Source organism: Oncorhynchus keta, chromosome 13 (assembly GCF_023373465.1).
Source record: "Oncorhynchus keta strain PuntledgeMale-10-30-2019 chromosome 13, Oket_V2, whole genome shotgun sequence".
NCBI lineage: Eukaryota > Metazoa > Chordata > Actinopteri > Salmoniformes > Salmonidae > Oncorhynchus > Oncorhynchus keta.
The window spans coordinates 33,903,669-33,916,902 of NC_068433.1; the positions used below are offsets into that span (position 1 = coordinate 33,903,669).

A 13,234-nucleotide genomic window follows, 5' to 3' on the forward strand; every position below is an offset into this window, starting at 1 on the left:
CAAATCAAAAACACAATCCTATCTCGGACAATTCCTTCGAAATCATGGCTTGGTTTTTGCTCAACTGTGGGACCTTATACAGACATCTGTGTGCCTTTCCAACTCATGTCCAATCAATTTAATTACCACAGGTGGGCTCCAATCAAGTTGTAGAAACATCTCAAGGATGATCAATGGAAACAGGATGCATCTGAGCTCCATTTCGAGTCTCATAGCAAAGGGCCTGAATACTTGTGTTAATAAGACACTTCTGTTTTAAATGTTTTATAAATTTGCAAAAATTTATATTTTCCCTATTTCATTATTGGCTATTGTGTGCAGATTGATAAGGGGGGGGGGTCAATTGAATCCATTTTATAATAAGGCTGTACCATAATAAAATTTGGGAAAAGTCGAGGGTTCTGGGGAAAAAAACATCCAGTCAGTGGCAGTCGTGTTGGTGAAAACAGCTCATTGATGAGAGAGATCGAAGGAGAATGGCATGAATCATGCAAGCTAACAGGCGGGCCACAAACAGGCAAGTAACGGTGCAGTACAACAGTGGTTTGCAGAACGGCATCTCGGAACGCACAACTCCGTCGGTCCTTGTCACGGATGGACTATTGCAGCAGACGACCACCGGGTTCCACTTTTATCCGCTAAAAACAAGAAGAAGCTGTTTCAGTGGGTACGCGATCACCAACGCTAGACAATTTAGGAGGCTGTTGTGTTATGCTGATGGCAGAGTCAGGATTTGGCGTAAGCAGCATGAGCTCATGGTCCCATCCTGCCTGGTTTTCATGGTACAGGCTGGTGGCGGTGGTGTAATGGTGCGGGGAATGTTTTCCTGGGACATGTTAGGTCCCTTGATACAAATTGAGTAACGTTTGAACTACACTTTGTAGAATCCATGCCATGACGAATTCAGGCTGTTCTGGAGGCAAATTAATAAATAGGTGTACCTTATAAAGGGCCAATATAACTTAATAGGGAATAGCGTGCCATTTGGGACATATAGACACTTATCTGATATAGATTTTCCTGCAGTAATATTACTTGTCTGTTTGGTTACTCCTCCTATACTCACTTCTTTTCTGCCTCTCCCTCCCTTTCACCCTCACTTCGTGTTTTTCTCTGTGCCCGCTGCTGCCCATTTTTCTCCTTTCCTCGCTCTCTCTCTCTCGCGCACTCTCTCTCCGACAGGGTCTCCCATGTATCCCACCCCCCAGCCCGACCTCCACCAATCATGTCGCCACCCAGTCCGCTCGTGGACCAACCAGAGCTTCGGAGCCCACCTTCACAACATGACCTTAGCTGATGGGAGGCTGCGTGTGCCCCAGGATGGGCGTTACTACATGTACTCTCAGGTAAACACATTTGACATTGAAGTATACTGTATAAGGGCGGCAGGTAGCCTAGCGTTTAGAGCATTGGGCTTGTTTGAATCCCCAAACCGACAAGGTGACAAATCTGCCGACGTATCCTTGAGCAAGGCACTTAACTCTAATTTCTCCAAGGTTGCCATTGATAATGGCTGACCCTTGCATTGACCCCACTCTCCAAGGTTGTCCCAATAAGAGTTGGGATATACAAAAACACATTTCCAATTCACACGTGTATTAATACACACAGTGGTATTGGTATTTTTCCTATTTTGTTGCCTTTACAACCTGGAATTAAAATAGATTTTGAGGGGGGGTTGTATCGTTTGATTTACACAACATGCCTACCACTTTGAAGATGCAAAATATTTTTTCTTGTGAAACAAACAAGTCATAAGACACAAAAACTGAACTTGAGCGTGCACAACTATTTATGTATATTTATGTCCAAATAAAAATCCATTTAAATTACAGGTTGTATTGCAGCAAAGTAGGAAAAACACCAAGGGGGATGAATACTTTTGCAAATGTGGGAACAAGTATGAGACTCTGTTTTTTTTAATATAGTGAGCATCATATGCGATGATAATAAGACATTATTAAGTGGTGATGCATGCTTAAGACAAGTCTTCTACTGCATTATAATAATATAATGCATTTTATCACGTTGAGTAATATGTATATCTCTCACCCTCCATCCCGCCCTCATCCCTCCATCCCTAGGTCTACTTCCGCTACCCGTCGCCCAGTGAAGGGGACCAGCCAACAGCCAGTCACCAGCTGGTCCAGTGTGTCTACAAGAAGACGTCCTACCTGCGGCCCATCCAGCTGTTGAAGGGCGTAGGCACTAAGTGTTGGGCCCCAGAGGCAGAGTACGCCCTCCACTCTGTCTACCAGGGAGGGCTGTTTGAGCTGAGGGCCGGGGATGAGCTCTTCGTCTCTGTCTCTTCCCCCACCATGGTTCATGCAGAGGAGTCATCAAGTTATTTTGGGGTGTTCCGTTTGGATCTGTAAATGGAGGGGGAGATGGAGGAGAGCGAGAGGGGAGACCACTGCCAGAAGAGGGTATGGGGTGGGATGAAAAGGATAGGATGAGGAACGGAGGCACCGTGAGGACACTGCCAGAGTGAGGAATTAGGGGGGGGGTGAAAGGAGGGATTAGAGGAGAGGAGGAGGGAAGGGTGAGACCCCAAGGACTAACTCCCCCATTCTTTCCAAAGTGAATTGTAAATAGATCTGGAGATTCTACATGTGAAGGAGGGAGTTATGAACCTGAAAACATTGGATGGACACAGAGGATCAAAAGACAGAAGAATGTATTCATTTATAATTCACATCATATAATTTGGAACTGTGGAACAGAACGGTAGCAGAAAAAAAGGGCAAAGGGTATGTGATCATGTGATAGCCAAGAGTGGTGCAGTATGCTCACTGTATCTGTGCCAATTATACATACATTACATACTGCCTGTATAGAAAGGAGTTGAGCACAGAACTAGAATGAGTTATATTCTAATCATTCTATTTCTGTGAAGTTGACTGTCTGTTCCAAAGGTTCTAACTGGACATTCGACGGTTTGGAAAATTAGAACAAATACTAATATGTTGTATACAAGACCATTTAGAGAAAGAAGAAGAGTGGATGACTTTTGCTTGCTGCATTGTTGAGGACTTTTAAACTTTGGATGTAAGACAGTTTGGAAGAGGACTCTGTTTTGTTGTTGTTTAAACGACATTGGACACTGTTGAACACAGTTATGGATTGAATAAAGGAGAAGAAGAGGAGGATAAGGAAAGGGCAGAGGAATGGAACAGACCGTACAAAGAAAGGACAGAGAGAGCGAAAGAGGGGTATGCGGCCCTACCAGTCTCTTAAGTAAACTTTCTCTTTCTTTCTCTCTTGCTCTCTCTCTCTCTCTCTCTGGAATCTCTCTGGAATCTCGCTGGTCTCCACCTGTCTGTCCAGTGTAACCTGTGGAACAGCATTCTGATGCCGGGAAACACACACACACACACACACACACACACACACACACTGTCGGACCTACTTTAAGCCCATGCCAGTCAGCAACAATTGTCAGAAAGTAAACACACTTTAATCTAAACACAAACCGTACACAGCACAGCATGGCTCCCTGCCCTACAGACACACTTCACTTCTCCCTCTGAGACACACACACACAATGCCTCCCTTTGTCGTCTGGTAATGTGTCCGTGTGTGTGTGTGTGTGTGTGTGTGTGTGTGTGTGTGTGTGTGTGTGTGTGTGTGTGTGTGTGTGTGTGTGTGTGTGTGTGTGTGTGTGTGTGTGTGTGTCTTCAGTGTTCATTGGCTCCGTGGTTGTCTCGGAGGAAGGTTAAACAAACATACAGTAGGGTTTGTTTGGGGGCGCGCCTGCCAGCTTTGTATTCTTTGTTTTGCAGAGAAACATGCAACACACACAAACACTTTCTCTCTCTCAAAGAGAAACACGAAATACACCCACACACACAGTCAGACACACGAGAGGGACACGAGACACATGCAGAAAAACACACAAACACACAGACACACAAGAGGGACTCCGCAGAACACGCAACACATTCAAATGCAAAGACATACACATGATAGGGACTCCGCAGAACATGCAACCCACACGCCCACACTCTCTCTCTCTCTTACACATACACACGCACACACATAACACACAAAACTGAGTGACGATTAACCACCTCTTCCAAGAATCTGTGGTGGGTTGTATCTGTGTTTATAGTGTATGTACAGATGTAGGATCTTAATTTGATCCAGTTTTCTAATGCAGGAACATAATCCTGCAGCAACAGTAAATGTGAATTATTATAATTCTTGGACATTTTTGTGGGGGGAAATTACAAACTTCAGAAGTCTTTTTAAACCTCAAATACGCAACCATTTAGAAATGTCCTGCCATGCAAATTAAGAGCCTCCATCTGTATAGTTCTTATACCGTGTAAACTTGAGGGAGAGGGTGGAGACACCAAGTGAACCATAAATTGTTAGTTTTTTTCACACGTGTGACAGCCGTCTTTATTTGTTTGGTTGCTGTTTTAATCCTGTCACTTCCAACATTTTTTTACTTTGATCAAGTTTGCTCACTGGACCCTCGCTCACACATATAGACACTCCTACTAGTTGGAGGAGCCCCAAAAAAACACTACACCCCACTAACGGTACCAAGCCATCTGCCAGTTAAGTTAATTCCGATAACTTTCCCAAAATGTTGGAAGATTGCTAGAATTAAAAGGGAATAAGCAGGAAACCCGTGAATCCTAACACACTTGGCCATTTAGCAGACACTAGCTGGCACAGCCACAAAGTCATACAACCTTAAATTAAGACACAAAAGCTCATTTTAGTTTTCATGCATTTTTACAATCTAGCCGATTTTGACTTCGCAGCTGGCCTAAGGGGAAATCGCTCAGTTCTGCCTCCAGGACAAGACTCGTCAACCTGGTACATTTTCCTATTAGTGACTCCAACGGGTATAAAACCCATGACCCTGGTATTGCTAGCGTCAATGTTTTACCAACTGTGCCACACAGGACCCCAACATGTATTTGTTTGAAAATCTGAGAATTTGGGAAAATAACTAATTTTGCAACCGTAAACAAGACAGAATATGTTATAGATACATTGTTCCCCAGCATGTTCCTCTTTGGGTCGATATATCATTGTTGTTCTGTTTCATAGAGTGTAGTACAACACACACACACTCAAGGTTTCCCAACACACAATCTGACAACAGTTATGAACATGGACCTATAGGCTTAGATACAACACACACACACACACACACACATTGGAGCTGTACGTCTATTACATACATATTCAGTCCAGCAAATACCATTTCTTTACTTTGTAGCATGTTGGTTATGTGAATATGCCATTTTTTGTGTGTTACAGAACAGTGGTTCCCAAACTTTTTATAGTCCCCGTACCCCTTCAAACATTCAACCTCCAGCTGCAGGGTCAGTGCACTATCAAATGTTTTTTTTATTGCCTGCCATTCACACACTAAGTGATACATTTATTAAACATAAGAATGAGTGAGTTTTTGTCACAACCTGGCTCGTGGGAAGTGACAAAGAGCTCTTTTTCGGAACAGGGCACAAATAATCATATAATAATAATCAATAATTTTGCTCTTTACATATAAAACCTTATTTGTTCATTGAAAATTGTGAATAACTCACAACAGGTTAATGAAGAAGGGTGTGCTTGAAAGGATTCACATAACTCTGCAATATTGGGTTCTATTGGAGATCATTTTCTACACAGTCTGTGCCTGTATTTAGTTTTCATGCGAGTGAGGGAATCCACTCTCACATAGGTACGTGGTTGCAAAGGGCATCAGTGTCTTAACAGCGCGATTTCAAAAGGCAGGATACTCTTGAGTGCAGCCAAATCCAGAAATAGGTGGCTTCATGGGCTTCTGATTAAATTCAATTTTCACAGAACCGCTTGTTGCAATTTCGATGAGGTTCTTTTGTTCAGATATCGGTAAGTGGACTGGAGGCAGGACATGAAAGGGATAACGAATCCAGTTGTTTCTGTCATCCGTTTTGGGAAAGTACCTGCATAACTGCACACCCAATTCACTCAGGTGCTTCGCTGTATCACATTTGACATTGTCCATAAGCTTGTGTTCACACAAAAAATCATACAATGATGGAAAGTCCTGTGTGTTGTCCTCAATAAAGACAGAGAAGAGCTCCAACTTCTTAATCATAGCCTCAATTTTGTCCTGCACATTGAATATAGTTGCGGAGAGTCCCTGTGATCCTAGATTCAGATCATTCAGGTGAGAAAAAACATCACCCAGATAGGCCAGTCGTGTGAGAAACTCGTCATCATGCAAGCGGTCAGACAAGTGAAAATTATGGTCAGTTAGGAAAACTCTCAATTCAAAAAAATGTGTCAATACTTTGCCCCTTGATAACCAGCGCACTTCTGTATGTTGTAAAAGCGTTACATGGTCGCTGCCCATATCATTGCATAGTACAGAAAATACATGAGATTTCGGGGGCCTTGTTTTAACAAAGTTAACCATTTTCACTGTAGTGTCCAAAATGATTTTTAGCTGTCATGCATTCCCTTGGCAACAAGAGCCTCGCGGTGGATGCTGCAGTGTACCCATGTGGTGTCGGGGGCAACTGCTTGCACGCGCGTTACCACTCCACTATATCTCCCTGTCATGGCTTTTGCACCATCAGTACAGATGCCAACATGAGCAGCAGCTACATATGGACGGTTAGTGGAATTCCCGCGAGAGAGTTAATGTAATTGGATGCTACCTGTATTTGACATTGTGTTGTTTTCGCTGAACACTCGGTGGTTTAATTTTATTTTTGGCAGTGAAACGAGGCTACTCATCATATGCGAGGGAAAAAAACCTCACCAAAATGTATAGCCCCCGTTGGAAAATCTAAATGGGCTGTTTGAAAATGTGAAGAAGAAAGAAATGGGGTCGGGGGGTAATCGTTCCCAGTTTGGGAATACCCGTTGTAGGAGATTTGCACCTTGGGTCCTGTGTGTGTTTTTATATGTAAATATGGCTTTGAAAGCCTGAATTGACACACTATAATCATAAATGTAATCACTGCCAGATACTATGTTGGTTACTTTCAAAGTCTCTCCCTGTCCTTGAAAAAGATACTGCGTGCATTGTAACAGTTCAGTTGTAAAATTACATTTTTTTTTTTGTTCATGGGAATATGGTTCGGTGAACTCTAGGTGTGCATCCGTGTACGCATGGGTGTTGAGGGAGAGGTGTAGCAGCTGCACGTGTAAGGGACGGGTGTGAAATGTGATAAAGACAGATCTTATTCTACATAGCTATACTGCGCTCTCTGTGTCAATCTCTCTCTCTCTCTCTCTCTCTCTCTGTCTCTCTGTCTCTGTCTCTCTCTCTCTCTGTCTCTCTCTCTGTCTCTCTCTCTGTCTCTCTCTCTCTCTCTGTCTCTCTCTGTGTGTGTGTTATAAACCAAAGGGCACATTCTCAGAACAAAAGGTGTATTGTTTGTTTTTTAAAGTACATTTTACATGCTTTAACCACACGTTCTCTCCTAGGCTGTGTCCCGAATCGCACTCTATTCCCTGCGTGTGCAACTTCTGACCAGGCCACTATTTGCCCTGATCAAAAGAAGTGCACTGAATAGAAAATGGTGTGCCATTTGGGAAACTATCCTTTCTTATTCTCCTTTTACAAATGTTTTTCTGTTTTATCTCGTTTGATAACGATAGGCCACTTATGGAACGTATGTACATGTATACATTGTATTCTGATGTTCCTTTGACTAGGATGTTAAATGTGTGTTAAATAAAGTGCTGAATAATGGTAATACTGTAATGGATTGGATTACTTATTACCAGAGTGGTATACTACAAAACCGGATCAATTAGTTGATACTAGATTCTATCAGATCCACGCTTGCTCACAGCCGCATAGTGGTTGTTTTGGTAGTGTCGGAGGTGGAACTCTGTTAGAGGTGTCAAATCCACAAGCAGCTCCTTGTTTTACCTTATCGGTAGCGATTGGATGCAATGACACACTTTCGATCGCCGTTTTGAACTTCTAACGCAGTAGCAGTCATATGGAAGGGAGTGGTTTGTGACACACACGAGCAGCCGCTCACCTATTTGTCAGCTCATACCGCAGTTACACCTTCAATCAGGGGTTAACGATCTCTGCACCAAGTCATGAACCAACAGGACCCTGAACAGCTTCTACCCCCAAGCCATAAGACTGCTAAAGACACTGAACAAAAATCGAAACGGAAAACATGCAACAATTTCAAAGATTTTACTGAGTTAAGTTCATATAAGGAGAAGTCAAGCACATGATCTTAGGGGTCTTAGGCGCATTGGCAAACACAAAGGAAGTAATTAAATACATGTACCCCTAATTGCACCCAATACATCTGTTTATCCTACAGCTATTGTAAGCAGTAATCATGAGCCTATAAACCAGAGTTACACTGTTAGCGGTGTGCACAAGTAGGAAGACCACTGTATGCAGCTCACCCTGCACTATCAGCTCCAATGATGAAAATAACATGAGTAAGTCTACCTCTGATAATCTTCCCAGTAAAGCATTAAAAACAATCAAGCAACCCAGAAAAGTGCTAAAAATAGCCCATATTAACAGATGTAGCCTAAGAAACAAGGACCATGAATTCAATAACTTGCCTGTAACAGATGACATTCATATTCTGACTATCTCTGAAACTCACTCAGATAATACCTTTGATCATACAGTGGTAGCAATACATGGTTATAACATCTACCAAAAGACAGAAATGCCAACGGAGGCGGTGTTGCGGTCTATATTCAGAACCACATTCCTGTAAAGCTTAGGGACGATCTAATGTTAAATAGTGTTGATGTAATATGGCTACAGGTTCATCTGCCTCACCTAAAGCCCATTCTTGTGGGAAGCTACTATAGACCAAGTGCTAATGTGTGAAATGCCTGATAATGTATGTGATATCAACGGATAAGTATATTTTCTGGCTGATTTAAATATTAACTGGCTATCATTAAGCTGCCCACTCAAAAAAAAAAAATAAACATGTAACCAGTGCCTGCAACCTGGATCAGGATGTCAGTCAACCTACCAGGGTAGTTACAAACAGCACAGGAATTAAATCATCAACATGTATTGATCACATCTTTACTAATGCTGCAGAAATTTGCATTAAAGCAGTATCCAAATCCATAAGATGTAGTGATCACAATATAATAGCATTTCTAGGAAAACCAAAGATCCAAAGGCTGGGCCTAATATAGTGTATAAGAGGTTATACAATAAGTTTTGTAGTGATTCATATGTTGATGTAAAGAATATTTGCTGCTCTGTGGTGTGTGATGAGGAGCAACCAGACACTACACTTGACGCATTTATGAAACTACTTATTCCAGTTACTAATAAGCACACAGCCATTTTTTATTTTTTTATTTCACCTTTATTTAACCAGGTAGGCTAGTTGAGAACAAGTTCTCAATTACAACTGTGACCTGGCCAAGATAAAGCATAGCAGTGTGAACAGACAACACAGAGTTAGTTACACATGGAGTAAACAATTAACAAGTCAACACAGTAGAAAAAAAAAAGAGAGTCTATAAAATATATGTGTCACGCCCTGGTTGAAGTATTTTGTGTTTATCTTCATGTATTGGGTCAGGCCAGGGTGTGGCATGGGTTTTTGTATGTGGTGTGTATATATTGGGATTGTAGCTAGTGGGGTGATCTAGCAAAGTCTATGGCTGTCTGGAGTGGTTCTCAATCAGAGGCAGGTGTTTATCGTTGTCTCTGATTGGGAACCATATTTAGGCAGCCATATTCTTTGAGTTTGTCGTGGGTGATTGTCCTTAGTGTCCTTGTTCCTGTCTATGTGTTAGTATACACAAGTATAGGCTGTTTTGGTTTTTGTTATGTTTATTGTTTTTGTAGTGTTTGTATTTAGATTTGTGTTACGTTTGTTTATTAAAACATGGATCGCAATCTACACGCTGCATTTGGGTCCGACTCTCCTTCACACCTAGAAAACCGTTACAATATGCGAAGAAAAATATGTAATAACGATATATACAAGGGACAGGACAAGACGTCTGACTGCTACGCCATCTTGGACATCAAAAATGATGAAAATTACAGTAAAAAGTGTTAAATCCCCTTGGTTTGATGAGGAATTGAAAAATGGCATGGTTGAGAGGGATGAGGCAAAAGGTATGGCCATTAAGTCTGGCAGACCATCTGATTGGCAAACATACTGCAAATTAAGAAATCATGTGACTAAACTATACTATGAAAAAAATATAAATTATATAAATAATGATAGTGAAAAGCTTTGGGGCATCTTAAATGGATTTTGGGGTAAAAAAAAATGCAACTTGGCTCCATTCATTGAATCAGATGGCTCATTAATCACAAAGCCCACTGATATTGGCAACTTCTTTTATGACTCTTTCATTGGCAAGATAAGCACTTAGCGATGACATGCCAGCAACAAACATTGACACGACACATCCAAGTATATCAGACCAACTTATGAAACACATGAATTGTACTTTTGAATTCTGTAAAGTCAGTGTGGAACAGGTTAAACAATAATTATTGTCTATCAACAATGACAAGCCACCGGGGTCTGACAATCTGGATGGAAAATTACTGAGGATAATAGCAAATTATATTGCCGATCCTATTTTCCACATCTTCAATTTAAGCCTACTAGAGAGTGTGTGCCCTCAGGCCTGGAGGGAAGCTAAAGTCATTCTGCTACCCAAGAATAGTAAAGCCCCCTTTACTGGCTCAAATAGCTGACCAATCAGCCAGTTACCAACCCTTAGTAAACTTCTGGAAATTGTGTTTGACCAGATACAATGCTATTTCACAGTAAACAAATTGACAACATAATTGTTGAGAGTTTACAGTTAGTTTCAGAGTGGGTGGCAAGGAATAAGTTAGCCCTATATATTTCTAAAACTAAAAGCATTGTATTTGGAACAAAACACTCACTAAACCCTAAACCTCAATTAAATCTGTAATAAATGTGGAAATTATTTGACTAAACCGCTTGGAGTAACCCTAGATTGTAAACTGTCATGGTAAAAACATTGATGCAGTAGTAGCCAAGATGGGGAGAAGTCTGTCTATAATAAAGCGATGCTTAACAACACTATCATCAAGACAGGTCCTACAGTTTTGTCGCACCTTGACTTCTGTTCAGTTGTGTGGTCAGGTGCCACAAAAAAGGAGAATTGCAATTGGCTCAGAACAGGGCAGCACGGCTGGTCCTTGGATGTACACAGAGAGCTAATATTAATAATATGCATGTCAATCTCTCCTGGCTCAAATTGGAGGAGAGATTGACTTCATCACTACTTTTATTTATGAGAGGTATTGACATATTGAATGCACCGAGCTGACTGTCTAATCTACTGGCATGCAGCTCGGACACCCATGCATACCCCACAAGACATGCCACAAGAGGTCTCTTCACAATCCCCAAGTCCAGAACAGACTATGGGAGGCACACAGTACTACATAGAGCCATGACTACATGGAACTCTATTCCACATCAAGTAACTAAATCAACTCAAAATCAAATCGAATTGATTTATATAGCCCTTTGTACATCAGCTGATATCTCAAAGTGCTGTACAGAAACCCAGTCTAAAACCCCAAACAGCAAGCAATGCAGGTGTAGAAGCATGGTGGCTACGAAAAACTCCCTAGAAAGGCCAAAACCTAGGAAGAATCCTAGAGAGGAACCAGGCTATGTGGGGTGGCCAGTCCTCTTCTGACTGTGCTGTGTGGAGATTATAACAGAACATGGCCAAGATGTTCAAATGTTCATAAATGACCAGCATGGTCAAATAATAATAATCACAGACATAACAGTTGAAACTGGAGCAGCAGCAGCACGGCCAGGTGGACTAGGGACAGCAAGGAGTCATCATGCCAGGTAGTCCTGAGGCATGGTCCTAGGGCTCAGGTCCTCCGAGAGAGAGAAAGAAAGAGAGAAAGAGAGAGAGCACACTTAAATTCACACAGGACACCAGATAGGACAGGAGATGTACTCCAGATATAACAAACTGACCCTAGCCCCCCGACACAAACTACTGCAGCATAAATACTGGAGGATGAGACAGGAGGGGTCAGGAGACACTGTGGTCCCATCCGATGATACCCCCGGACTCAACCCACTCAAGTGACGCACCCCTCCTCGGGCGGCATGAAAGAGCACCAGTAAGCCAGTGACTTAGCCCCTGTAATAGACTTTGAGGCAGAGAATCCCAGTGGAAAGAGGGGAACCAGCCAGGAAGAGACAGCAAGGGCGGTTCCTTGCTCCAGAGCCTTTCCGTTCACCTTCACACTCCTGGGCCAGACTACACTCAATCAGATGACCCACTGAAGAGATGAGTCTTCAGTAAATCCTTAAAGGTTGAGACCGAGTTTGTGTCTCTCACATGGGTAGGCAGACCATTCCATAATAATGGAGCTCTATAGGAGAAAGCCCTGCCTCCAGCTGTTTGCTTAGAAATTCTGGGGACAATTAGGAGGCCTCTGGTTCACCAATCAGAACCTTGATAGGCTCAGCAACAGTAGCAAGGAGTAATGTGTAATGAACGTTTTTGGTGGGGAGAGCGCTTCTTTGGGACCATCAGGCGACGTCTTAAAAACGTCTTTAGGGAGGTCCCCGGAGCAAGCCGGGAACTAGACCGAAACCTCCAGGGGACCATGACAAATTGTCCTATGTTTAAAAACTTCTTTGGACACAGGAATGTTCTTGCAACATTCCAATGAAACTTGTCTAGAACAATATCTTATATTCGGAGAACATAGCATCCATTTTCTGTGTGTTTGGTGTGACATTGATTAAATATTTGCCTAATCCTCAGAAACCTGGACACACAAATGCTCTTGCAACGTCTCATGGAACGTGTCCAGAAGTTAATATAGGATATTCTGAGAACATGGTAACCACATTTTGGGTAAGTTGTGTTTGACATGAAGGAAATGTTTCTAACTCTAACACCAAAACGTGCTAAATGGGTTCTCAGAAGATTTATGCTAACGTGGAATGTTCCCATAAATAACAGAAAACGGGACCCTCAAAAATCAGGCTAACATTACAGGTAACATTACAAAAACGTTTTCTTTTCCTAGAATTGTTAGCTGGGTTTACCAGTCTTTTTCTACCAATTCTCATCAGTAAAAGGCGTGAAGTCAAAATGAGGGCCAGTGTGTTGTCAATTATGTTGTCTAAGCCCTTCCAGTCCTTCACAGGTTCAAATGTTGTTTTCTTTTAAAAAGGCCTTTGAGCAACCTCACCCATTTGATTGAGATGGGAGA

General features: G+C 42.1%; 1 protein-coding gene across 2 annotated transcripts in view; it reads left to right on the plus strand.

The window, feature by feature from the left end:
- Nucleotides 1-7,718, plus strand: part of tnfsf10l (TNF superfamily member 10, like) — a 66,455-nt gene extending 58,737 nt beyond the window's left edge. For both annotated transcript variants that reach the window (XM_035783995.2, XM_035783996.2), the window contains 2 exons: nt 1,183-1,346; nt 2,085-7,718. In XM_035783995.2, coding sequence (XP_035639888.1) covers nt 1,183-1,346; nt 2,085-2,375 — 455 coding nt within the window. In that variant the 3' untranslated portion in view covers nt 2,376-7,718. The remainder of the gene's footprint in view (nt 1-1,182; nt 1,347-2,084) is intronic.
- Nucleotides 7,719-13,234: the final 5,516 nt, after the last annotated feature.